This window comes from Thalassophryne amazonica, chromosome 7 (assembly GCF_902500255.1).
Source record: "Thalassophryne amazonica chromosome 7, fThaAma1.1, whole genome shotgun sequence".
Taxonomy (NCBI): Eukaryota; Metazoa; Chordata; class Actinopteri; order Batrachoidiformes; family Batrachoididae; genus Thalassophryne; species Thalassophryne amazonica.
In genome coordinates, this window is record NC_047109.1 from 39,275,203 (window position 1) to 39,302,206 (window position 27,004).

General features: G+C 41.3%; 1 protein-coding gene across 1 annotated transcript; it reads left to right on the forward strand.

Moving 5' to 3' along the window:
• Positions 1–21,954: 21,954 nt before the first annotated feature.
• Positions 21,955–25,913, forward strand: cited4b (Cbp/p300-interacting transactivator, with Glu/Asp-rich carboxy-terminal domain, 4b). The gene is made up of 2 exons (XM_034174042.1): positions 21,955–22,171; positions 22,830–25,913. The coding sequence occupies exon 2, from the start codon at positions 22,839–22,841 to the stop codon at positions 23,580–23,582; it is 744 nt and encodes a 247-aa protein (XP_034029933.1). The 5' UTR covers positions 21,955–22,171; positions 22,830–22,838; the 3' UTR covers positions 23,583–25,913.
• Positions 25,914–27,004: the final 1,091 nt, after the last annotated feature.

A 27,004-nucleotide genomic window follows, 5' to 3' on the forward strand; every position in this document is an offset into this window, starting at 1 on the left:
AAGTGGGACTGATGAGTTGCAGGTATGCCAGCCACCACAGGGGTAATCCATTAGCAGCTCCACTGGCAAGGCAGAGGGAGGAAAGAGGAAGTGAGCCCAAGGCCATCAAACATGCAGGGAGCACAACAGTAGTCCGCACCCCTCCAAAGGGAGCCCCCAGGCTTGTCAGGGTGGGCATGGCAAATGTCCCTCAGGAGGGGTCCAGAATGAGAGACAGGAAGCTCCAAGACCGCTCCTCAAGTATATAAGCCCCCAATCTAACAAAATAATTTTATTCCACTTGTGTCACAACAGGTTTTAACCCACAGAATCTGCTTGGTCTCAGGTGATCAATTATATCTTTGGAGAAATTAGTTTATTGATGCAGCCTGAAACCTAGTAATAGTTCCTGATGAATTTACAGTGAAAGTTAGCAAAACCAAGCAAACATTGGAGTTGCTTCATTGTTGTAGGAAATGGCGAAACTGTAACTTTGCAAATCTTTTCCAGATCTGGTTCAACAAGACCCTTTTTTGAAGATGTAACGTAAGAAAAGTTACAGATGGCATTTTTCTGCTTTAACAAGTACATTGGTTTTCTGGGAGCCTCTGCAGAATGTGATTGACATGGAGAGTGTGACCGGCTCTAGTTTTGGAGCAAATTAAAATGTCATCCAAATAGACAAAGACAAACCAATGGAGGAAGTCATGGAGGACATCACTGACTAAGACCGGAAAAGTTGCAGGCGTGTTAGCCAAACCAAACATCATGACTAAATATTCAAAGGATATTTGTCCATATGTTGTTGAGCTGTACATGGCCTTAAAGTACCATGTTTTCCCAAGAAAAAAAAATGTTCCCAACAGGGAAGAGAATTCAATTCAGTTTAATTTATTTCATTTATATAGCGCCAAATCACAACAAAGCCACCTCAAGGCGCTTCACACAATCAAGGTCTAACCTTACCAACCCCAGAGCAAGCACACAGGCGACAGTGGTAAGGAAAAACTCCCCCTGAGGAAGAAACCTCAAGCAGACCAGACTTAAAGGAGTGACCCTCCGCCTGGGCCATGCCACCACCACAGATTACAAAACAATTCATAAAACGAACATACAGGAAATGTTGCCAGTGCACAGGACAGGAGGGTTTCAGAAACAGACACCACACCCATCTCTGGATGGAGCCACACTTCAAACAGAAAAAAACAGAACCAGGCATCAGAAAGACAAGCATCAGTCAGCACCAAGCAACACGAAGAACAAAAGAAATACCAGGGTGATCGCCGGCCATTAGCCTCAAGCTTCACCAAAAGACCCAGATGATCCATGATAGAGTTGATTTTACCCTGTGATAGAACTGATTTAGTACTGTGGTAGAGTATATTATCTACTTGGACTGGGACCAAATATAATCCTGACAGAGTATATTTTACTCTGCAAAATTTACTGTGTGTTGTCTACAAGGTTACTCTATGGGTATTAGACTGTTTGTTTATCTTCAAGGCATCTCTCCAATCTTCCAATAATCATCTTCTGTTTCAAATGATAAGATATCCCCACCAATTTGGGGAGAGTTGCGACCAATCATTTTTCAACCTCAGACTGAACCCCAGGAGATGTGAACATTACTAACAAGGTAAATTAATTCATAAACACATGCATCGCTCTCACCATATACAGCCACACTGTTGATAACAGAGTTTATTAAGTTATTGAAAGTCTCGAGCTCTCAAGCTTTGGCATTCATCTCTTCGTTTAGCTTCTCAACCACGACCTCCATTCATTCCACAAGGATCAGAGTGTGATCTGATAAGTCAGTGTCAGTAAACCCTTCCTCATTGTTAAATGCACCAGAGGCACTGGCCCCCATGATGTTATCCAACACACGTGTGGAAATATATAACAATAAATAACAGAAACAGAAACACGCTGTCAGACATTCCTCGCTGATCAATGACTTTATAGTGGGACCTTTGTTTTGGTAAAAACAAAAAAGAGAGATTCCAATTAATCAGGGCCTGCAGTGGTCGCCTCTAAACAATGGTCTTAAAAGGTGCAGAAAAAAAAAGAATAATGGACAAAGGCTGACTTCATGGCTATACATTTGTGGAAGGGTGTGTATGAACACACTGTAAAACTTGATATGTTAGTGCAACTCAAATATGTTTGAGGAAATGGATTGCCTTTCAAATTTAAGCATTAGAAGTTATTTTATTGAAATAAAGTAAACTTAATTACAGTAATTTGTATTGAATATGGCTTCATCAGCCTGTGACCTCCAACAATCACTGGATTGGTTCACAGGCGAGTATGAAGCGGCTGGGATGAGGATCAGCACCTCTAAATCTGAGGCCATGGTTCTTAGCAAGAAATCAATGGTTTGCCTACTCCGGGTAGGGAATGTGGTCTTGCCCCAAGTGAAGGAGTTCAAGTACCTTGGGGTCTTTTTCACAAGGAGAGAATGGAGCGCGAGACTGACCGGAGAATCAGCACAGCAGGGACGGAATCGCATTCGCTCTACCGTACTTACTGTTTTGATGAAAAGGGAGCTGAGCCAAAAGGCGAAGCTTTCAATCTACTGGTCAACCTTCATTCCTACTCTCACCTATGATCATGGTTGGGTCATGACCAAAAGAACTAGATTGTGGGTACAAGCAGCTGAAATGGGCCTCCTCAGGAGGGTGGCTGGTGTCTCCCGTAGAGATAGGGTGAGAAGCTCGGTCTTCCGTGGGGAGCGTGAAGTAGTGCCACTGCTCCTTTGCGTTGAAAGGAGTAAGCTGAGGTGGTTCGAGCATCTGGTAAGGATGCCTCCTGGGCCACTCCCTAGGGAGGTTTTCCAGGCACGTCCATCTGGGAGGAGACCCCAGGGAAGACCCAGGACTAGGTGGAGTGATTATACCTCCACACTGGCCTGGGAATGCCTCGGGATCCCCCAGTCAGATATGGTTAATGTGGACCAGGAAAGGGAAGTTTGCAGTCCCCTGCTGCAGCTGTTGCCCCTGTTAACCCCCAAATCATGAATTATCCACAAGCCGCTACTTGCAAAACGTGACTACTGAAAAAATATCTTCCAAAACGTGAATGCAGGTCTCACAAAGTCGCAAAAAGTGAATGTCATTCATGATATATCTAATTTTTTTCCGGTTTAAGTAGTTTACAGATTTCAGTTTATGGATCAATTACTTCAGGAAATCTTGATCGCAAACCCTATCACCGCAAAAATGTTTTTTTTTTTTTGGTGGGGGGGTGGGGCATTCACTGCAGCCGGTGGGGCAGGGAGGTGAGCCCCGAGCGTGCTCTCGCTTCTGGTGTCAAGCCCCCAGCTCAATAAATCTTAAGAGAAACATTGTAGAAAAACAACCAACACTAGTTAGAATATTATTATTTTTATCCATATGAGCCATTCTCTGAGCTGGAAATGTAACACTAATCTGAACAACCAGGCGGCTGAGAAACGGAACCAAGAGCATGCTCAGGGCTCACTTCCCCACCTCACCGGCTTTAGTGGACTCCCCCACCACCACCAGACCCACCCACCCAAAAAAAATAACGTTTTGGTGGTGATGGGGTTTGCGATCAAGATTTCCTTAAGTAATTGAAAACTGAGTAAACTGAAATCTGTAAACTACTTAAACTGAAAAAAAAGAAGAAAAAAAAATATATATATATCACATTTTGCGATTTACGTTTTACAAGACCTGCGTTCACATTTCGAGAGATATTTTTTCAGTATTCACATTTTGCAATTCACGGTTGATTCACATTTTGGGGGTTAACCGCCCCCGAGACCCAATCCCGGATAAGCGGCTGAAGATGAGTGTGTGTTAAATATACTAATTCCATTCAACTTACTTATGAGGGGTGATTGAGATATTTGAGCCTTAAGCCCCTTTCACACCAGGCCTGCTTCGAGTTGCGTCATGCGGCGTCGCGGAGTTTACACAGCCTAATGCCACAATACCGTGAGGGACGCAAAGAGCGAAGCAAAACAGACACCAAAAATTAAACATGTTTATTTGTTTCAGGAGGTCAGGGGGCTGGAAACCTATCCCTGTCAAAAATTAAACGTTTAATTTTTTCGCGGATTTTCGGTGTCGAGCACTGGACGCAGAAAGGAAGTAGTTTTCACATAAGTTGAGACAATGTAACAGTACTTAACGTGACTGGATGCTACACCCATGCAGGACTGTTGTCAAACTTTTTATACTGTGTACACAATGCAGTAAAACTATACCACTCAAAGAGCACATGTGAACAATTAAAAGGAAAAAAAATGCTCATTACAGCCTGACTGCAGCTCCTCACGCTCACCTCCTCAAGTTTTCTCACGATTGTGTTAAATAAAGTAAATTATGTCCTGCTCACAGACTGATTGCCAGCAACAGGACATGTCCACATCCAGTATACTCCATGGAGGACATTTCCGCGTCCACTCATGGACAATTCACGTGCATGCGCAGGAATGCCGTGTGCAGCCCCACGGTCACAGGAGGAATGATAAACTAAAGGTGCACTGACACAAGCATGCCTGTGACTCACGCAGTAGCAAAAAATCCTCGTGACGATCCCACCCGCTGTGTTCACAGCTGCACACCATTCTTTGTTCCACCAGCTGCCACGTGCTCTGCACTGGACACTGCATATATAAAATAATTATTTCGTGGCGGATTAATCATTTTTTTCTACAAATTGGCCGTTGAAAACGGTTCTAATCGCATCCTGAATCACAGAGGAGGCTGCTGCTGGAGGCGCACATGCGCGCCCCATAACTATCTGCAGAATGCATTTTGAGCCGTCATGTTTACATTGTCATGGCTTAGTAAAACAGTTGCGTGTCCTTTCCTTCTTGTGTGCAGCTGTTAAAGTATGTTTATAACAGATTTAACTTCTTGTTATAATCCTTCAGACGAGCTGCGCTCTGATGCGATCCACTGACATCACCACTGGCTCTGTTCACGTCTTCTTTACTCCACTTGATGAGCTGCACATAGTTTTGGAGATTAGATCGTGCCACATAGCACGACATTTGTGCGTGAAACATTTTTTTGAACATTTTAAAATTCTCTGTGTGCAATAACACGTACCAGCGCCCCTCTCGCATCCTGTCTGCACCAGTTAAAGACGAGTTTACTCTCCAGCATGACACAGGTCGTGCTAGTGCATGAGTCAAAGACATGCTCGTGTCAGTGGGCCTTAACAGAAATCAGAGCGCACACCTGCAGCACTGCACAAGAAGAAAGAAAAACAAGAACACACATCAGAGCACACACCTGCAGCAAAGCACATGAAAAACGATAAACCAGAAGAGATATCAGATAAGAAAACTATAATAAAGAACATTAACTCGTGGAAATAATGTATTCTGACTTTTTCCAATGTATCAACTCCATCTGCATGTCCAGACTGTCTGCTCTCCAGTCTGTTCTCCCCACTGCTGTGCGCAACTGACGCAGACATTCCTGCATTATTAGATATGCAGCATATGCTACTTGAAGCAGGCCGGTGTGAAAGGGGCTTTACCCAGAAAAAGCAAGGCATGGTTCTCCATCTTTGGTATTGGGAGAAACCAACATTTCTCAACATTTCACCCAGTGAGTCAAACTTCACACTTTCTCAAGAAATATTGATTTTTCAAAGACAGGTAGCATTGATCACAGACCAGGAATTGCATCCCAGTTTATATATCAGTAGTCCAACTCCTGTCCCACACAGCTATCTTCTCTACACTATTTTGAAGTCATGTATCAATTTTCTCTTTGTCTCATGACATCTGACTATGAGTAGCCTTGAAAGGTGAAATTCATTTAGAATGAAGCAAACTCAAGGTCATATTTGTTTAACTCAAACGGTTTGGAGTAGAAAGATTGTGTGTTAGTCAAGGATAAAGTGGTTCCATTTTGGACACCACTGCCCAAATGTCACACAAAAATATACAGTTGTATGTAAAAGTTTGGGCACCCCTGATGATTTTCAATAGGGGGGCAAGTAGGGGTCAATTGAAGAACTGCATAGGGGTAAAAAAAAAAATGTTCCAATCATATTGAAAGCTATACCACATTATGTGTCTGATCACAAAGATTCCAAAAACGTATAGGTTGGACTATCTATAACTGAATGTTCTGGAGTTATGGGGTAAAAACAGCAAGAATGGTGACAAAGGTCAGTTTCAGTTTGTACAGGGGTCAAAAGTTAAAGTTCCTCCAGTTTTGGTAAAACGTGGTGCAAATTATTGGTTGAACTAATAGGATTAACAAATGGAATAGTTCTGACTGTGCTGAATGTTTGGTGTCCAAAGTAAAGGTCAAACAATGTCGACATCCATTGGATTCTATGACATTTGACATATGTTACCCCATAACATGTTAACTAAGCATGACACATGGTGCAAACTATTCCTTTTTAAAATTCTACTAACTCAACCAATAATTTGCATAATGTGTTACCATAATTGGAGCAACTTTAACTTTTGACCCCTGTACAAACTGAATGTGACCTTTGTCGCCATTCTTGCTGTTTTTACCCCACAACTCCAGAACATTCAGTCACAGTAGTCCAAACTATACCTTTTTGGAATCTTTGTGATCAAACACATAATGTAGTATAGCTTTCAATATGACTGGAACATTTTTTTTTTACCCCTATGCAGTTCTTCAATTGACCCCTACTTGGCCCCTGTTGAAAATTCAAATGGCTAACATTATTTTTCTAAAATATGTACCAAAAGGTATACAAAGTCAAACTTTGGTGCTTGTAACTGGATTTGAAGGATTCCTCTGCAAATATTCTGTTATCTGCTGCACTACTATAGCTTCCAATGAGAGTCTGGATTCTGGTTGAAGATATTTTGGACAATTCTTCTTTACAAAACATCTCCAGTTCAGTCAGGTTTGTTGGTTTCTGAGCATGGAGAGACCGCTTAAAATCACACCACAGATTTTCAATAATATTCAGGTCTGGGGACTGAGATGGCCATTCCAGAACATTGTACTTGTTCCTGTGCATGAATGCCTTAGCAGATTTTGAGCAGTGTTTAGGGTCGTTATCTTGTTGAAAGATCCAGCCCCGGCACAACTTCAACTTTGTCACTGATTCATGAACATTGTTCTCAAGAATCTGCTGATATTGACTGGAACCCATGTGACGCTCAACTTTAACAAGATTCCCATTACCTGTACTGGCCATACAGCCACACAGCAAGATGGATCCACCTCCAAATTCTACTATAGGTAGCAAGTGTTTTTCTTGGAATGCTGTGGGGGGGGTTTTCAGCCATGCATACCACCCCTTGTTATGCAAAATAACTCAATTTTAGTCTCATCAGTCCACAGCACCTTATTCCAAAATGAAGCTGACTTGTCCAAATGTGCTTTAGCATACATCAAGAGACTGTTTATGGTGTGTATGCAGAAAGGGCTTCCTCTGCATTACAGCAGCTCCTTGTGCAAAGTGCGCTGTATAGTTGAACAATGCACAGAGACACTATCTGCAGCAAGATCATGTTGTAGGTCTTTGAAGCAGGTCTGTGGGTTGACTATGACTGTTCTCACTATCCTTCACTTCAGCTCTGAGATTTTTCTTGGCCTGCCACTTCGGGCCTTAACTACACTTAAAAAAGAGCATGTTTGAACCAACTTAAAAAAGAGTTACAATTTCTAAAAACCTGAATGAATTAAGTTGTTTGAACTTAAGTTTGAAAGTTAAATCAACTCTAACTTATAAACTTAAGTTTAAACAACTTAATTCATTCAGGTTTTTTACCAATTGTAACACTTTTTAATTTGCTTCAAACATGCTCTTTTTCAGTGTATCACTGTGCCTGCAGTCTTCCATTTCCTCACTATGTTCCACACAGTGGAAACTGACCGCTAAAATCTCTGAGATAGGTTTTTGTATCCTTCCCCTAAACCATGATGTTGAACAGTTTTTGTTTTCATGTTATTCTAGAGTTGTTTAGAGGCTCTAATGTTGCCACTCATTAGAATAGATGCAAAGAGGAGAAACATTTGCAAATGGCCAACTAAAATACCCTTTCTTATGATTGGATTCACCTGTTTAAGGAGGTTAAGGGTCAGTGAGCTTACCAAACAAATTTTGTGTTCCAATAATTAGTGCTAAATGTATTCAAATCAATAAAATGACAAGGGTGCCCAAATTTATGCACCTGCCTAATTTTGTTTAAGTAATTATTACACACTTTCTGTAAATACTAGAAACTTCATTTCACTTCTTAAATATCAGTGTGTTCATCTACTATGATATATTTAACTGAAATTTCTGATCCAGACAACCAAAGATATATATAAAGGAAAATCATGAAAATGATCAGGAATGCCCAGAGTTTTGTATACAACTGTACTATGGGAACACTGAATCCAAACAATTAATTCAGATAAAGACAAACTTGCAAGACGCAGGTGTTGCACACTCTCTAAGTGCCCAGTCCAGTTTTAAATAATACATTTACATTTTTCAAAAAAGTACACCTTCTTCCTTCTTCACTTGATGTTTTTTCCCATTTCTCCATGTAATGTGGAGTTGCGTCAGGAAGGGCATCCAGCGTTAAACTTGTGCCAAATCAACCTGCAGACCCACCTTGGGTTTGCTGTGGTGACATGGAATGAAAACAAGGGAGGAGCCAAAGGGACTTACTTTTTTCTTGTTATTTGCAGTGTGCAGCCTTAAATAGTTTAATGCAGTAATTTTCTTCAAAACATTTGAGTTGAAGTAACTCACCAGGTTTTACAGCACAAACACTACCCGTGCACGCATGCAGAGGTGTGTGTTTGTGCAGGAGCAAGGCCTCATTGGGCGCTTGAGCGCTGCAATAAACCCAAATCCTCCTGACGTCTGTGTGCCAATTAGCTGAATGGAAGGAAAACATCCCTGCCCCCTCGGTCCCCTCCTTCTGCAATGTGCATCCCTTCCTTCAGCTATCCTTTTCGGTCAGGCAGTACAGCGGCTCCTGTCTGCCCGGGCTGGTTGGAGCAACTGGGGGAGGGGCGCCATAGCCAAAACTGGAGGTGGGAAGGTAGTGGGGGGTGATGAGGTTGGATGTCAAGAATGTGGCTCATAGTCTAGGCTTTTGTGTGTTTTGTGTGACATGAATAGGCCCCAAGGCAGGATGGGGTGATAGCTGGCAGTGAGTCGCCATTGACTTGAAAGCCCTGGCCGGCATTTCTTGAAATTAAGCAGATAAATAATGATGGTTGTTGGGTGAGCAGTTTAAATGCCCACTACATACAGACATAATCATTCCAATGTGTTATTTCCTTCATGGCACACTCATCTCAATAGTGCACGGCTTCATTATCTCACTTTCCTCTTTACCTCTGTCCCTGCCTCCCACAGCCCCCAATCAGGACAGTTATTGTTTCCAAAGCTGGAGTGGGAGCTGTCCTTTTTTGCATCTCATTGCATCCCACAGTCCCTTCCGCACTTGTCCCCGATGTCCTACATGTCCTCAGGCTACTGCTGTAGAAATATGCTTCACCCACATGGCTAATTATTTAAGAGTCATCACCTCATTAAGAGTGCTGGGAGACATTGAATGATTAATAGGTCATTCGTCACATTCTCCCACTCCCTCCTTTCATAATAAGTGCTTGTATGACAGCATGTAGTGGCTCTTGTAGTCCATTTGGATGTCTGACTCCCACCACATGCTCCTGCTCTGGATGTGCATATTGTTTGAGGTAACTGACTCTCTGTGATGGTGTCATCCCAAATGGATGCATGCCAGTTAAAGTGAACTCACACTAGACTCAGGTGCCCTGTACCATGCCTGAATATGATTGTCCCCACTCCCTTGCTGGTCTGCACTCATATTGCAGTACACGTTCTGGGCCCCGAGCACATTTACATCATTATAATGTGACCTGTGTTTGGAGAAAGAGTGCCCTCCCACATAGCTCTCCCAGGTTTCGGTGACAAAACGAACCAAATAGCTAAACAAAACTAGCCCATTGGCCACCCCCCTCCCCCAAAACAAATATGAATAAAACCAGCCCAATGTCAAAAGTTCAAAGCACTCAGGTATCATTTGAATACAAATAGGTCTGCACAACACGCAGACAATTTTATTTGCGGAAAAACTTCAAAGGTAGCTCAGTTCCACAGGAGAATCACAGATCTGGCAGCACTGCTCCCACACCACAACAATGGAGAACATCATTGAAATGTTACTGCTACCATTTTGCATCATGTTCCTTGGGGCCCTTTACAAAATTATACAATAACAGCATTCATCACTCATTCATACTGCACACGTGTCAAGATTTTTACAGAGGCAGCAGAGGGAGTATTACGTGGCTTTGCTCACTCACGATTCCCATTCATCATTAAGGTGAGAAACCACACTTGTTTTTAACCCAAATATTCTGGAATGAAGACTGTATTATCCAAGCAGTAATAATAATATTATTATCTTATTTTCTGGACTATAAGTAGCACTTTTTTTTTTACTTGTTTGGCTCCTCCTGCAACGAGGCCACAGACGCTTGACTTCTGATCAGTTCCCCACTTCAGATATCACAATCTATTGATTAGTGTGAAACCTGTTGATCCATATCTTTCTGTCACCACATTCACTTCACTCATTCATTTAATTTCTTTCACTTTAGTTGATAAAATGCCTCTTTTTTTCAGGGTTGATCGGCACTCAACTTATTTGCACGTTGTGGGACAGCCAGAACTGATAAAAGGAGGATTGTAAAGCTAACTATAATGTTTTAAAAATGTATAGCCATGTTAAAAAGTTTATATACATTTAGTGAGTTTAATATGAACATGTTTAGCTCTTTCTTTATGGTTTCATCTGTTCAGTAGCAACAAGAAGCAGTTAACTCTTGAGTTTTTAAAGCTTTGTACAATAACATTAACTAGCCTGTTAGCTTCTGTTTGCTAATGTAATGTTTGCATTATAGAATTAAATATTGTGTTATTTAAATTTAATTAGATTCTAGTAGCACCACGTTTCACAAATAAAGACGAGTTGTGAAAAATGCAACTTTATATATGTTTTGGGTATTTTTTTGTTCATATTCATGGCACATTTTTGGACAGATGCAACTATATACTCCAGTGTGGCATATGGTGTGGAAAATGGAACAGTCACATACATGATGTTAGGTCAAAGATCTGTGCTCCAGCACAGTTAGCGATCACAATGCCAGAGTCTAACAGAACTGCACCCAAGACCACATTTTCAAGTGGGCCCAGGCACAGTTTACCACATGATCCTCATCCTTTGCTGCAGCCACCTTTTAGGCTAAAGAACGTGTCGCCTGGAGAAGCAGGAGCTGGGCTTGTGGTGTCAATTTCAAATAACTGGTACAGTTTTAAAATGAGCCAAGAATAGAATGCAGAAAGAAGTGCAGTCATACTGTATTTATACAGCTTACATTAAGTCATCAATGGAGTATGTGAACACCTGCAGGCACGAACGCTACACTGGAAATATTCAACTGGAGCAGGAAGTCTTCTAAGCGGTTATCTGGTACCTCAGCCGGTATTTGGTCTCGCCTTTCTCAGCTGACAGGAACTTCATTCAGGCAAACTTGCTGGCCTCCTTTTCTTCTACCACTTACTCCCATTTAGCGTTGCATGACTGATCTAATTTCCCTTATAAATAAGTGCAGACACGAAGAGAGTCTGTGAGTCCATCGTCACACCGCGTCAGCATCGATGCACATTTATCTGGCTTGTTATAATTTGTTAGGACTCGTGAAGATCAGAACTACTGGGGTTTTTCCAAGTGGCACGAAAGTAAAAAACATGTGTTCAAAGTGTGACAGAATAAAATTGTGACAAGGGAAACTGTGGCTGTTCAAACACAAGAGACTTTTCAAAGGTTTTAGAAGACTCTTCTTTCATTCAGGGCCCATCCCTTCTTTTGGTCCTTGAGTGGCAGTTAGCAGGTTTCTCCCTTTCTAAGTCCTTCACCCCACTCCTTGACCAGGGTCTGTTTGAGTCACACCCTCCCCCACAACCCCCCCCCCCCCCCCCCCCTCCATAGCCTTGACTCGGTCTTATTGCCCTGTCAGCTGCTTGACTGAAGAGTGAATGTTGATTGGAGGGGGAGACGCAGAAGGAAGCTTTGTGAGTATTTATAGAGACTATCTCATTTACCAGAACAATAACAACCTCCCCCCTCACACACACACACAAACTGACATTTGATTTCATGTCTCGGGGGAAATGTGCATATTAGGACAGTGACTGTAAAATGAAGTGATTGTGCCTGTGTGTTGATTCTGTGTGGCAGGCGATAACAAAGTAGGTTACAAGTTATGCAAAAACTGACTCGTGGTTTCTGCAGGTCATAGTGCATGCTTGTTTTGAAACCATATCCTTCTCTGTTTCACTCCAGCATGAAGCTGTTTAACTGGTGACGCAACACCCAAAAGTTGCACGTTGCGCAGTTTGTCTGACAATGCCACAGAAGCCTTCAGAGTTGTCTGAGTGTGTTGGTGGCTTCCCTCGCTATAGTCTTCTTTCCCATTTACTTTTTTAGAGAACTGTCTCATCAGAACTGATTTACTGCACTGTTTGTAATGGCTGAAGTAAATTCAGTCGAAGACACACAGTATTTACTGACTTGGAAATGTTTGTGTATTCATCCCTCAAGAAAACTGGCTGTAAAAGTGATGATGTATATTAACACTAGCTGAGTTACCCATTCTTACGCACGAGTAATAGAGATGAATTTTAGCCATGTCATTGCATATTTCATGTCACTTTAATTAAGGTATAGTAAGTTGCAATGCATTGTGTGTATGTTGTCATCATTAATTTGCATAGCGCAATTTGTGACATTCATGAGACTCAAGTGAATGATGACATCATGTCATATCACTGCAATGCTCTGGCAAGCTGTACACAGCAGGTACATTTTAATTGAAAAAAAGTGCACCTTAACTTGCACACAACGCACGCTAGCCCATTAGGATTGTAATTAATATGCACCCTGGCCAGCCGCTACTACATAGTAAGTAAATTGTGATGCTTGTTACCTGACCTGAGTACCACATGAACTGTGAAAATAAGGGCTCCAGTGAGCGGGTCGTGATCTAATATATAAGACTGACCATGTGTGTGTGTGTGTGTGTGTGTGTGTGTTCGCGCACATACGCTGGGGCCTCGTTTATAACCACTACACACGCAGAAAATGGGACTTAAAAGATGCACACAATAATTTTAATGAACACATTGTGAGTTATAAAAACATAGCAAAATGTTTGCATATGGTCACAAACTGTGACCCATGTGTACAAATGCTTTGGAGACGGTGAAGTGAAGCCAGATCGTCAAAAAAATGTTAGTGGTAACATTAAAACATAAAACGATGTTGTGCACCAATGAGGCATAACTGGTATAGCAAATTCCGCTTAATGACACGATATGTGCTTTATCAAAAGCCAACTCAGATCTTACATTCAAACCACGTTTAATATTTCATCAGTGCTGCTGTTTCATTGTGCAACTGCTAAATGTAGATATATTAGTGTTTGACATGACTGGATTATCACCAGCATATGGACAAGGTCATCCTGCCTGCTACTACAAGGCATGACACAAATAATTTTCCAGCTGCAATTTTATATTAAAAATGGGCCCACATTATTGGTGGTTATTATTGGTCATTTTTGGTGTTCAGATTCCTTTAGGAGACATTTTATCTTAATAAATACAGCATTATGGGAACATCACAGAAGCACAAAGGATTCTGAGATAACTGTAATGATAAATAATTGTCTACTTATCCTGATAATTAGAAGGGTTTTTTTTTTTTTTGCTGGTTCTTGTGCTTCTTGAGCTTGACAAAGCTCATTAACCTTGTTAACGTTATGGCCATAAGTGACTGTGATGTCTAAAATAAATCACAATATGCAACAACATGAGTAAGCATGGGAGTAAGAGATCGTCATCCTTGTCGCCGTCCTCATCATCATCATATCTGAAATTTTGGATTCTGATAAATACGGGTGAGGATGAGTGAACCTCCTCTTTTGTGTTAAGTTAGTATCTTTTAAAATGCATATTGACCACAGCACACAATAAAGACAAACAGCCCTATCGAGTTTATTCTTCTATTCTGTTTGAGGGCATTGTGTACTTCACCACCACTAGAAAAGTACATCCCTTGTTTGTTTTTCCGTTGACACCTCACGAGTATACTGTGCATAGTATTTTTGAGACAACTCATCATAATTGTCACATGTGACTATAGTTCCAGACTAGGTGGGTAATTTAGATTTGTATGCACAGCTATCACAACAGAGACAGGAAGCCCTTGCAGAGATTGTTTCACAGAAGACAGAGATCAAGTAGGAACAAACTGAGGCCAACATCTACCAGCAGCCAGTACCCCCTTCTCTCACATGGTTTGAATAAATACAGTGCATCTGGAAGGTATTCACAGCACTTCACATTTTCCACATTTTGTTATGTTACAGCCTTATTCCAAAATGCAATAAATTATTTTTTTTTTCCCCTCAAAATTCTACTCACAACATCCCATAATGACAACATGAAAAAGTTTTTTATTATTATTTATACAAATTTATTAAGAATAAAAAACTAAGAAATCACGCGTACGTAAGTATTCACAGCATTTGCTCAACACTGTGTTGATGCACCTTTGGTAGGAATTACAGCCTCAAGTCTTCTTGAATATGATGCTACAAGCTTGGTGCACCTATCTTTGGCCAGTTTTTCCCATTCGTCTTTGCAGCACCTCTCAAGCACCATCAGGTTGGATGGGGAGCGTTGGTGCACAGCCATTTTCAGATCTCTCCAGAGACGTTGAAATCAGATTCATGTCTGTACTCTGGCTGGGCCACTCACAGAGTTGTCCTGAAACCACTCCTTTGATATCTTGGCTGTGTGCTTAGGGTCATTGTCCTGCTGAAAAATGAACCGTCACCCTAGTCTGAGGTCAAGAGTACTCTGGAGCAGGATTTCATCCAGGATGTCTCTGTATTATTGCTACATTCATCTTTTCCTCAGTCCTGACCCAGTTCCTGCTGTTAATAAACATACCCACAGCATGATGCTGTCACCACCATGGTTCACTGTAGGAATGGTGCCTGGATTCTGCCAAATCTGACTCCTGGCATTCACAACCTAAGTCTCATCAGATGACAGAATTTTATTTCTCATGGTCTGAGAGTCCTTCAGGTGCCTTTTGGGAAACTCCAGCTGGGCTGCCACAAGGAGTGGCTTCCGTCTGGCTACTTTGTCATATAGGCCTAATTGTTGGATTGCTGCAGAGATAGTTGTCCTTCTGGAAGGTTCTCCTCTCTCCACAGAGGAATACTGGAGCTCTGACAGAGTGACCATCTGGTTCTTGGTCACCTCCCTGGCTGAGGCCCTTCTCTCTTCATTGGTTAGATGAGATGAGCGGCCGGTTCTAGGAAGAGTTCTGGTGGATTTGAAGTTCTCCCATTCATGAATGATAGAGGCCACTGTGCTCATTGGGACTGTCAAAGCAGCAGAAATGTTTCTGTACCCTTCCCTAGATTTGTGCCTCAAGACAATCCTGTCTTAGAGGTCTCCAGACAATTCCTTTAACTTCATGCTTGGTTTGTGCTCTGACATGCACTGTCAGCTCTGGGATATTATATGTAGACAGGTGTGTGCCTTTCCAAATCATGTCCAATCAACTGAATTTACCCCAGCTGGACTCGAATTAAGTCGTAGAAACATCTCAAGGGTGATCAGTGGAAACAGGATTCACCTGAGCTCAGTTTTAAGCTTCATGACAAAGGCTGTGAATAATTATGTACATGTGATTTCTTAGTTTTTTGTTTGTTTGTTTTTAATAAATTTGCACAAAAAAAAACTTTTTTCACATTGTCATTATGGGGTATTGTGTGTTGAATTTTGAGGAAAAAAAATGTATTTCATCCATTTTGGAATAAGGCTGTAACACAAAATGTGGAAAAAGTGCAGTGCTGTCAATACTTTCTGGATGCACTGCATTTGTATTTAGTAGAACCACAACTATTGTTTCTATGTAGTTCACTGTATTAATGCCATATTTCGAACTTGTTCTCTAGTTGTTGGTGTTATTTTTAATTCAAGTCAAGTTTGAGTTTCACTGCTTAAGATTTCACAGGCTATTTTGGAGAGGCTATTTTGGCTCCACCCTCTCACGCACTTCGTCGTGACAATCCCACCTGCTTTGTGCACTGGACAATGTATATATAATAATTATTTTGTAACGGATTAATCACTTTCTGTCAGAGTTTAGATGTTGAAAACACCTTCAATCATTTCTGGAATCACATAGGACTGTTCCACCAGGGCCCTTTTTTCCTGTCTCTCATGTGCTCCACGAAGTGGAGAAGGTATTTGGATCATCTTAAAAAAGGTAATTCTTTGTAATGTTTATATTGAAATAGCTTGGTAAAACAGTTGCATGTTCATTCCTTCTTTATAAGCAGCTGTAGAAGTATGTTTATGATAGATTTAACATCTTGTTATAATGGATCAGATGAGCTGCACCTTGATGCACACTGTCGCAATGACTTGCACTCAAGACGAGCATTTACACAAAACACAAGCTCGCAAAAGAGTGATTTTGCAGTCAATAACGGATGAACACAAAGTTAAAAGTTGGATCACGGTGTCAAAATGACTGTAAGTTGTGGAAGAAATAAAGCCAGCGAGAACAAGCGCAGAGGTGACTGTCCAGGAACCCGTGGTTCAGTTCTAGCTGGTCTGGTTATGGATGTGTTTCGTGTTGTGGGGGTTTTTTTGGCGGGGGGGGATCTACACAGTTGTGGGTGTATATTATTAAAACGGCCACCTCACTGTGGTGTCTTCGTTTTTTTTGTTTTTTTTTTGGTCACAGAGAGCTGGGTGCACATGCAGAACTGCTGCATGTAATGACTCTGGAACACAGGTGAACAGCAGCCTGATGCACGGATGTGCACACCGGCCAGACTGTGCAGGAGTGTATTTTTTTGGACTGCGTTTAAAAAATGTGACAACATCTTGAATGGATGCTGTGAATTGAAAACCCACACTTTAAAGGGACAAGTGTGGGAGGGCTGGAGGTTTGGAACAAATCCATGCCTAAACGTGCACCAACGTCGCGTTACATGGTGCTACATGGATCATATGTGGCTTGACGTGGATCATATGCGGCAACACGAGCCATTCAAGGCTGGACAGGGCTCAAATGACAGGTCAGTCATGGCTCATTACAGACTGATACGTGGCACATGTGAGGTACAGAGAGGCACATAGAGGCTTCGTCATACCGGATACGTGATAGATTTATATGTGGATCATTATGTGAATAATCACTGACAAATCCATACATGGCTCATAATTCATGGCTTTATTATTCGGTCTGACCAGGGATTCAGTATTCACAGCCTCTGCCATGAATCTCAAAATTAAACTCAGGTGCATCCTATTTCCACTGATCAACCTTGAAATGTTTAATTGGAGTCTACCTGGGGCAAATTCAGTTGATTGGACATAATTTAGAAAGACACACACCTGTCTACATATAAGGTCCCACAGTTGACAGTGCATGTCAGAGCACAAACCAAGCATGAAGTCAAAGGAATTGTCTATAGACCTCTGAGACAGGATTGTTGTTGGGAAAGTGTAGGAACACGGACCCACAACAGGGGGCGCAAATGAACGGACAATGGAATAGGTCAAATAACAACACTTTACTGTTGCGAACGTGCACAACAAAAACAACAAATTACAACAATGGACAAAGTTCAATTCACAAAGGTGTCGTGTGGGCAGGCTCGAAGATAGGAGACGCCTCTCCAAAGTAGAACCGGAACCACACGGTTTCCTCCGCCACAGGACCCCGGGAATACTGGAGCCGCCAAGTTCCGAACTCCCAGGTGGCCACTGCCTCCGCGTGTCGGACCTGGTACTGCTGGCGAGGAACAAGAACACAATTAAACGTGGGCGCGTTTGCACCCAGCAACCTGCACGGCAGGGAAGCTACCTCCACCTCTCGTTGGAGAAAAAAAGTCTGCAATCACTCACAAAAATCACAAAGGTTACTGTCAAGCAGTCAGCTGAGATTATTACCTTCCAGGTAGAACGATATCTCGGCGATGAGGTGGAGATGCCGTCCTGCTGATATACCCCAGTGATAATTGCCGTCAGCTGTCTCAGGTGATGGGTGACAGCTGTTACCGAGGCAGCTCCTGTGGGGCGGCGGCGCCCTCTGGTGCCTGGAGCCCGCACTCCAGGCAGGGCGCCCTCTGGTGGTGGTGGGCCAGCAGTACCTCCTCTTCAGCGGCCCACACAACAATTGTCTTGAGGCACAAATCTGGGGAAGGGTACAGAAACATTCCTGCTGCTTTGAAGATCTCAATGAGCAGAGTGGCCTCCATCATTAATAAATGGAAGAAGTTTGGATCCATCAGGACTCTTCCTAGAGCTGGCTGCCCAGCCAGAACTCAGACCTGGACATCTCTGAAGAGATCTGAAAATGGCTGTGCACTGACACTCCCCATCCAACCTGATGGAGCTTGAGAGGTGCTGCAAAGAGGAATGGGCAAAACTGCCCAAAGACAGGTGAACCAAGCTTATGGCATCATATTCAAGAGCACTTGAGGCTGTAATTGCTGTCAAAGGTGCATCAACAAAGTACTGAGCAAAGGGTGTGAATACTTATGTATATGTGATTTCTTAGTTTTTTATTTATCATAAATTTACAACAAAAAAAAACTTTTCATGTTGTTATTATGGGGTGTTGTGAGCAGAATTTTGAGGGAAAAATGAATTTACTTGATTTTGGAATAAGTCTGTAACATAACAAAATGTGGAAAAAGTGAAGTGCTGTGAAAACAATCCAGATGCACTAGTAAGGTTAAGGGAAAAGTAGTTCAGTTCAACAGTAATCGTCATATGAGAGGGAGAACTGATGGGTCTTTTGTCTGAATTTGAATGACTTCACAGACTCAGACTGGTTTATCTCAGCAGGCAGACAGGTATAATTTAAAAAAGCTCTGTGACCTGGTAACTTCTTTTTAACCTTTGAAACATACAATAGTCCTGCATCCTGACAATACAGAACACTGGCTGGTAAATAAGATTTGATTCAATCAGCCAGATAGGGAGGCGTTAGCTGATGAATGATTCATCCATCCTTTTTCCATACTTCCAATTAAGGGTCACGAGGGGAGAGCTGGAGCCTTTCCCAGCAGTCATAGGGCATAAGGCATGGTGCACCCTGGACAGGATGGCGATGAATGATTTTGTATGTTATTAGAGACAAAACCTTAAAATATGACCTTGCACAGACAGGAAGCCAGTAAAGAGATGGTAAAATTGGGGTAATATTATGAAACTTTCTTCTCCTCACTTGGCAAATGAATGCACAGTTTTGACAAATTACTCTGATGTACTGTCCCACTGGAGCACTTTGAGGACTTGTACAAGTCTGCTTTTTTCTGCAGGGATTTTGGACATATCTGGCCCGGAGTTTCTTATGGCTGATCCACCAGTCAGCTGTGAACCACTGAATCTCAATGAGATTGCAAATGTGGTTAAACAACTGAGGGTGGGTAAGGCTGCAGGGATCTGTGGTATTATAATCTGAATGTTTTGGCCAGATGGAGATGCAATGCTCATTTAGTTATAAGCAATCATTGCTTTCATTTGGGAGACAGCATTGTCTTTACAGATGGGAAACAATGACTTCACTGCATACTAGGCAAAATAAGGTGCCCTGACACTTGCACAGCTTTGATGCATGCACTTGCACACCCTGTATCGTGCAGGAGAGTAAACATGTCTTTAACGGGTGCAGACTGAGCGTGAGAGGGGCGCCGGCATGTGCAACTGCGCAAGGAGAATTTTGAAATGTTCAAAAAATCTTTTACACATAAATGTCGTGCAACGTTGTGCGATCTGATCGCCAACACTACGTGCAGCTCGTCAAGTGGAGTAAAGAAATGAACAGAGCAAATGATTGCATCAGTGCATCAATCCGCAAGTCCCAAGTCAAGTCTCAAGTCAGCTGTCAAACACTTGGTGGTCATTATGACTTAAGACATGACTTGGGACTTGCTCATTCATGACTTGAGAGTGACTTGATGGTGACTTACTCCCACCTCTGATAAATAAAGACATTTACACCCACACGTACTCTTACAGAAAATTTTCCAGTCCACCTAACCTGGATGTCTTTGGATGCGGGAGGAAGCCGGAGCACCCGGAGAGAACCCACACAAACATGGGAAGAACATGCAAACTCCACACAGAAAGGCCACAGGTGGGATTCAATCCCATGACGTCTTGCTGTGAGGAAACAGTACTAACCACTGAGTCACTGTGCTGCCCTTTCAACTTCTTTTTTTTACAAAAATCCTACTCCTACTACATCATCATCATTAAGCTGTATAACTGGAATTGTGCATCGCGTATCACTCATCATGTGTCGTGATAATCCTATTGTGGGGCCTGTGTCAAATCATATTGTTTTTGTTTGTTTGTTTTTAAATGAGTATTTAAATCAAGTATACCATGAAATGGTAACTACCGTAGAAGAATCACAAATCATTTAGAACATTTCTAAAACATACAAATAGGAAAATGATAACATCAAGGATTACAATTTACACTTCACAATAATTTGATCCTGAAAAGTTAACCATTCGCCACAGATTTTTTCCAACATAATTGATATGAATGGCGATATAATTATGTATCATGGTGCGTATGGAATCATGATAGGTGCATTGTGATAGGCATCATATCATGTAACTGGTGTATCGTTCCAGCCCAATTAATTTCTATTGTAAAGTTGTACATTCTAGCATGAAGGTTAAAAAAAGAAAAAAAATTGCTGTCACAAAGTAATTAAAATATTGTGTCAAAATTTTAGGCCTCCCAGTTCTAATAAATTTAGCGTTATTAGCATGTGAGCACAAAAGCAGTTCCAACAAAAGTGAATATAAGCTATACTTTTATTCCATAATAAAAAAAATTTGTAAGTGTACTGGGCGGTACAATACAACACAAACCAATCATCCAATATTAAAATGATTGGAAAACACAGTTACTCATACATTAAGTCACGTTTTTCTTAAAATAGTTTTTGAGGTCCTACAACTTTTACTCTGGTGTAACTTATATAGTGAAAAATCACATGTAAATAGAACCCAGTTTTCATCCAGATTATCATTAAAGTTGAAATTAATCACACATTTCATTTAATTATGAATATTTATCAGATTTCCATCATTTTTAATACTTTTATGAGGCATTAAATGTGCCTAAACATTTGCATACATTGCAAAAACTGTCCCTCTCAAAATAAGACAAATAATCCAAAATCTAGTCAAATAGTCTTGTATTAAGCAAATAAATAAATAAATAAATAAATAAATAAATAATCTGCCAGTGGAGTAAGAAAAATTTACTTGGTTAGAATTCTCAAAACTAGCAAAATGTCTAGGCACTGAATAATCAAAATATTTCTTAAAGCTATCTAAAAACTAACTAAAAGGAATTCTTATTTTAAGATTATTGTCTTAAAATAAGGAGAACAATGGTTAAATGCAGCTTGATATTAGCTGGAAAAACGTATTAAGAAAATGTGAAATAAGTTTTCCCAAAATAAGACTTTTTTTCTTATGTAAAAAAAAATGCTTCTTTAAACAAGTCTCTTTTTTTACTTTCTTAGATATCAGTTTTTGCAGTGTAGTACGATTTAAGATACAAATATATATATATATATACACATTTGCCATATACATTTGCGTATGTGTATACATGCACAGTCGCACGCACGCACACACACACACACACACACACACACACACACACACACACACACACACACACACACACACACACACACACACACAGGGGGGTGGAGTGTATTTCAACTGGCCACTGTGTCACAGCTTCTTTTTTTTTACGCCCAAGTACAATTGTGTAAAGTAGGGCCAATAGGAACAAAGAGGAGGCAGGACCGAGGCTCCACCTCTCCCTGACTGGCTTCCTCTGAGCTTTTTAGATGTACATAATCCCTGAGTTGACCCAGAAAATAGGCAGTCGTTTCAAGATCTGATGCGGCAGTCTTTGTGCGCACCGAGCATGAAGCGCAGCCCCGAGGAATACACTGTGTAATCCCGAGGAGCTTCACGGAAAGTGTTTAAAGGACACGATCGGACGACAAACTTTGTCAAACGCATCGGTAAGTGTGCTTTTCATTTTTATTTTTAAAAATAAAGATTGGATTTGTTTTGCTGTGCGCTGGTCTGCTGCTGCTCCTTTGTTTGCAGCCGCTTGTTTCCAACTCGCGGACCAGAGGAGCGATAAGAGTCCGCAGAACCTTATCGAAGCCAAACAGCCACACGGTGAATAAGTGAGCAGAGGAAGCTGAGCCTTTGTTACATTTTCTTTTTTTTTTCTTCTTCTTTTTTTGTGCGCCTCGTTAGAAACGCGGTGATGTTGCATGATGTCAGTGTTTCTTTGTTGCAACCTTACGTGCGTAAAATGGAACACATTTTTTCTGACAGTCAGGCAGCCAAAATGGGACTCGAGCTCTTTGTGCTTTTTAAAAAAAAAAAAAAAAAAAAAAGCTTTATTTTCCCTTTATGTTAATTATTTTGGTTATACAGGTGGGTTTCATTTTTTTTTTTCTATGAGAAATGTGAGATGTTAACCTGTCAGATCATTCAAGGTGTTCATGCTTTATTTGGCACAAAGAGCAGTGTGGTGATCAGAACAGTTTTAATTTGGAGGGGCCAACATGTTGGCACTGTGGTTGGTTGGTTGGTCTATGGTCTTGAACACTTCCATCACACTGCCGCACTTCATACTAAGTACGATTGTCCTCTCTCTGCTTCTAGACAGGAGGCATGGCAGACCATCTGATGATGCCCATGAATCACAGCTCAGCAGGCGCCAGTCTCCACGGATACAGGATGGGCATGAATGGCGGCTTGCAGGCGGGTCACCAGCAGCATGCCAACCAGCAGGGAATGCGAGCGCTGCCCAATGGCCAGATGATACACTACGGTGGCGCCCAGGCCAACATGGAGACGGCCATGAGGCAGCGGCAGGGGATGGTGGCCGGGCCCGTGAACGGACAGCTGAATGGGGCCCAGATGGGTCACCACCAAATGACCTCTGGTACCATGATGTACAACGGGCAGCCGCAGCAACAGCAGCATCACCCTCAGCAGCAGCAGCAGCACCATATGCACCCTCAGCAGCACCAGCAGCAAGCCCAGCACCCGCAACAGTTCATGAACGGAGGGCTAACGTCGCAGCAGCTCATGGCCAGCATGCAGTTACAAAAACTGAACACCCAATACCACGGACATCCACTGGGGCCTATGGGTGGGAACCACATGGGGCCCTCAGCTCAGTACCGTATGAACCCAGCCCAGCTGGCTAACATGCAACACATGGCTGGGCCGGCTCTGGCTCTTAATGGCATGGACGCGGATATGATAGACGAAGACGTTCTGACCTCGCTGGTCATGGAGCTGGGCTTGGACCGAGTCCAGGAGTTGCCGGAACTCTTCTTGGGCCAAAATGAGTTTGACTTCATCTCGGACTTTGTCAGCAAACAGCAGCCAAGCACTGTTAGCTGCTGAGAGGAGCTGATGTGGCATGGAATGGAGAGGAACTGGTGAGAATTGTCCAGGATGTAGAAATTATGTCGTCACTTTTTGATTTTGTGAGGGCCTCCAGTTCCGGGTGCACAAAAGAGAACTCAGATATCCACAGTGCTCGAGTGTCATGTGTCCTTTTGGCCAGCGGCTGGATGGCTTCATGCCTTCATGCCTCACTCAACTTCTCATTTCCTGGACATGAATGTAATAAAGAAATTATGAAATTCTTCAAAGCCACTCTGAACAATATTATGACACTGTGTCGCCTCCAAACCTGGACTCCATAATAGTTCATCAGTACCACTGAGGACATTTTTCTGGGAATTACCAACTTTCTGGATGTGGAGTATCCCACTTTTTAATGTCGGTCATTGTCATGTTGATGTGGTATGTTGGACTACCGGCAACCCATATTAAAAGAAATGCGAACCATGGTTAGTGCTCGCATATGCAGTCACGTGTTAGTGGTTGGCATTAGCGTGTGTGGTCACATTAACTGCGGTTCGCATGTACATATGATTATACAGATATTTTTTAAATGGTTTGCATAATGAAACATGATTTTTATAATTGATTGAACAATAAAATGTGTTAATTTTGGAAAATGTCAAATTTATTTATCAAAATCAAATTTTTAGGTCATGCTAACCACAGTTTAATTTTTATATTGTGCAAAAAATAATTTAAGTATGTTTTGTTTTTAGGCTAAACACTGTTGATACTAACTATTGACATTAGCTCTGAGCCTACACATTACAGAGCACATTTTATTTATTTATTTTTTTTAACATAATGAAACCAATTTTTTAATTTATCACAAAACAATACACATATACAACAATTGTGAAGACAAAATGGTAATTGTTAGCATATGGTAGCACGACAGCGTGTAGGCTAATCACAGCCGATGGTAACAGTTAGCATCAGCTGTGATTAGCCTATATATCTGCTTATAAAGCATATATGTTTGAATCAATTTATGCATAATGAAGCCATATTTGTTTCTATTCGATTGGATGTCACAAACAGACATATTCATGATGAAGGCATACAAATTTTTGTTGTTGCAGTAATAATCACTTTTTATTCTTTTACTTGACATGCAATTTAAGCTCATTGTCAGGTTAGCATATGGTACCATTAAGATGTATACCTATGCTAATTGTCAGCAGTAACTGGGTGTCACATACTGAGATGACCCCCGTACCAGATTTGTATATCTGCGCATGTGCGGACTGAGAGCTGGTTTCAATTTATGGAGGAAAAATAACTCGCCTGTAAACCTAATTTTGGTCCGCGCACAGAATAGGTAAACTCGGCACAGCACAAACCCTGTTTTTCACGCATGCGCAGATAGCAGTTCTACAATTCAGCTACGGGGTCATTTCAGTATGTGACGTGGGGTTAGCATATGGTAGAGCTAGCATGACAGCATGTAAGCTAATCACAGCTGATGCTAACAGTTAGCATAATCTGTGATTAGCCTATATATCTGTTTATAAAGCACGCTTTTTTTTTTGCATAATGATGCCAGATTTTTAAAATTTGTTTTTAATTGATTCATGATGAAGATGTACAAAAAGATTTTTTTTTTTTTTTAGCTTAACCCGACTGAAGCTTGGCATCAGTAGTAACAGGTTAGCATATGGTAGCATTAACATGAAAGCATATGCTAACTGCGATTAGCATTTCCTTTAACACCACAGTAGTCAAACACCCCTTGTCAGTGAAACATTGTGCAGTATAATTAGCAGTATGCTCCACATCTGGAATTATGATCATTCCTGGGAAAAATTCATTACTGCAGTAAACAAAAAAAGGTGTATCTATTTATTCCTATCTGAGAAAACCTAAGTAACAACCACCTTCTCTATTTTGAGAATCAAGTGGTTTTAATTTTTTTTAAAGAGTAGAATGGTGAGAAATTTAAAACTCTCATTACTTTGACCATTATATTGGCTTTGTATCAAAAATAAGGTCACTCGAAGAGAAGCTAATATTTTCTATCAGACCGAAGTACAGCATTATGATTTTAAATGGGATCTGATCCAGAGTTAATGGATCACTTTTGGAAAAGTGCTGGCTTTTTTTTTTGTTGTTGTTTGTTTGTTTTAGATGTGATGTTCTGAAAAATCGAGTGCTTGCTGTATAACGCCACACTGTTGTGTTCTATCGCACACGTAGAACCGCCTTAATCACACAGATTCTTATTTATTGGTTGTTTATAATGTCCCTTTTTTGTGGGTAAGATGGGGGATGGTCTTTGTGAAAGGGGTTTTGAGGATCAATAAAGATGGCCTGGATAGAAATGTGGCCTGCTTTTCCGTTCATTGCGCAGCTCTTCTCCGAGGCTCTGGAGAGCAAGCTAAGTGCTTTGGGTGAAGGAAACCTTCAATTTTTCTTAAGACCAGCCTGGAAATGTTTAAACAGATGTAATATTCCTGTTTTTGAGAAATGTCCTGGGTTTTCTTCGCCTGTCTTTGCTTGATTTCCCCTGTTTTAAAGCTGTGAACGGCGCGGTGTGGTTGATAGGAATATGACTGACAGATGGTGATAATCGCATGTTGTTGCTCTGCCAATTAGCAAAGAGGAACTGCATTATTTATCACTGTGGATCTGATATGTTTCAGGTAGACAGAGCCAAACAGGATTTACTACTGAAGAGATAGACAAGCCATTTTGATGTTTTCGCACATTTATACAATTGCCATTCATGTCACATTACAATAATTTTATTTTACACCATATAACTGGAACAGTGAAGTCAAACCCCTTCTTTTTTTTTTGTCCTGCCTTTCACGACATCGAGTGGTTTCACTTTCAGTGTGCTATTAAAATCAACTCAATGTGACACATTCTTGGAATATGTAATAATTAGTCACATAATTTTCATGTTGAAGTCTCCAGGTGGTGAGTTCAGGTGCTGCAATAAAGAACCGATAAAATATTATAACATTCACCTGCACTGTAATTGTTACTTTTCCTGTTGTGTCCAACATGTCAATATGATTACAGTGTAACTGAATGTAAAACTGTCTGTTCTTTAAAGTAGCACCTAAAAGCACCACCTGAAAATGCTTTGAGCCATGCCACTCAACAATTTTAATGACATAAGTGGACTCGGATGACATGATATGGACGGTGATGCAAACAGACAGATTGTTTTCCACAGTGGATTCCCCATCCTAAGAAAGTTTCAAGTAGCTGATTTTAATGTTGCTAAAGGGAACAGCCTTTGCAACATCATCGGTGGAGTTAAATATACTTAAAGAAATGCTTACGAGAAACATGGTCATGTTCATAAATATTTGGACAATATAATTCAGCTTTTTTGAACCACCACAATGGAGTTTAAGTGAAACAATCAAGGCGTGCTAGTTGAGCAGACTTTTAACTTTAATTCA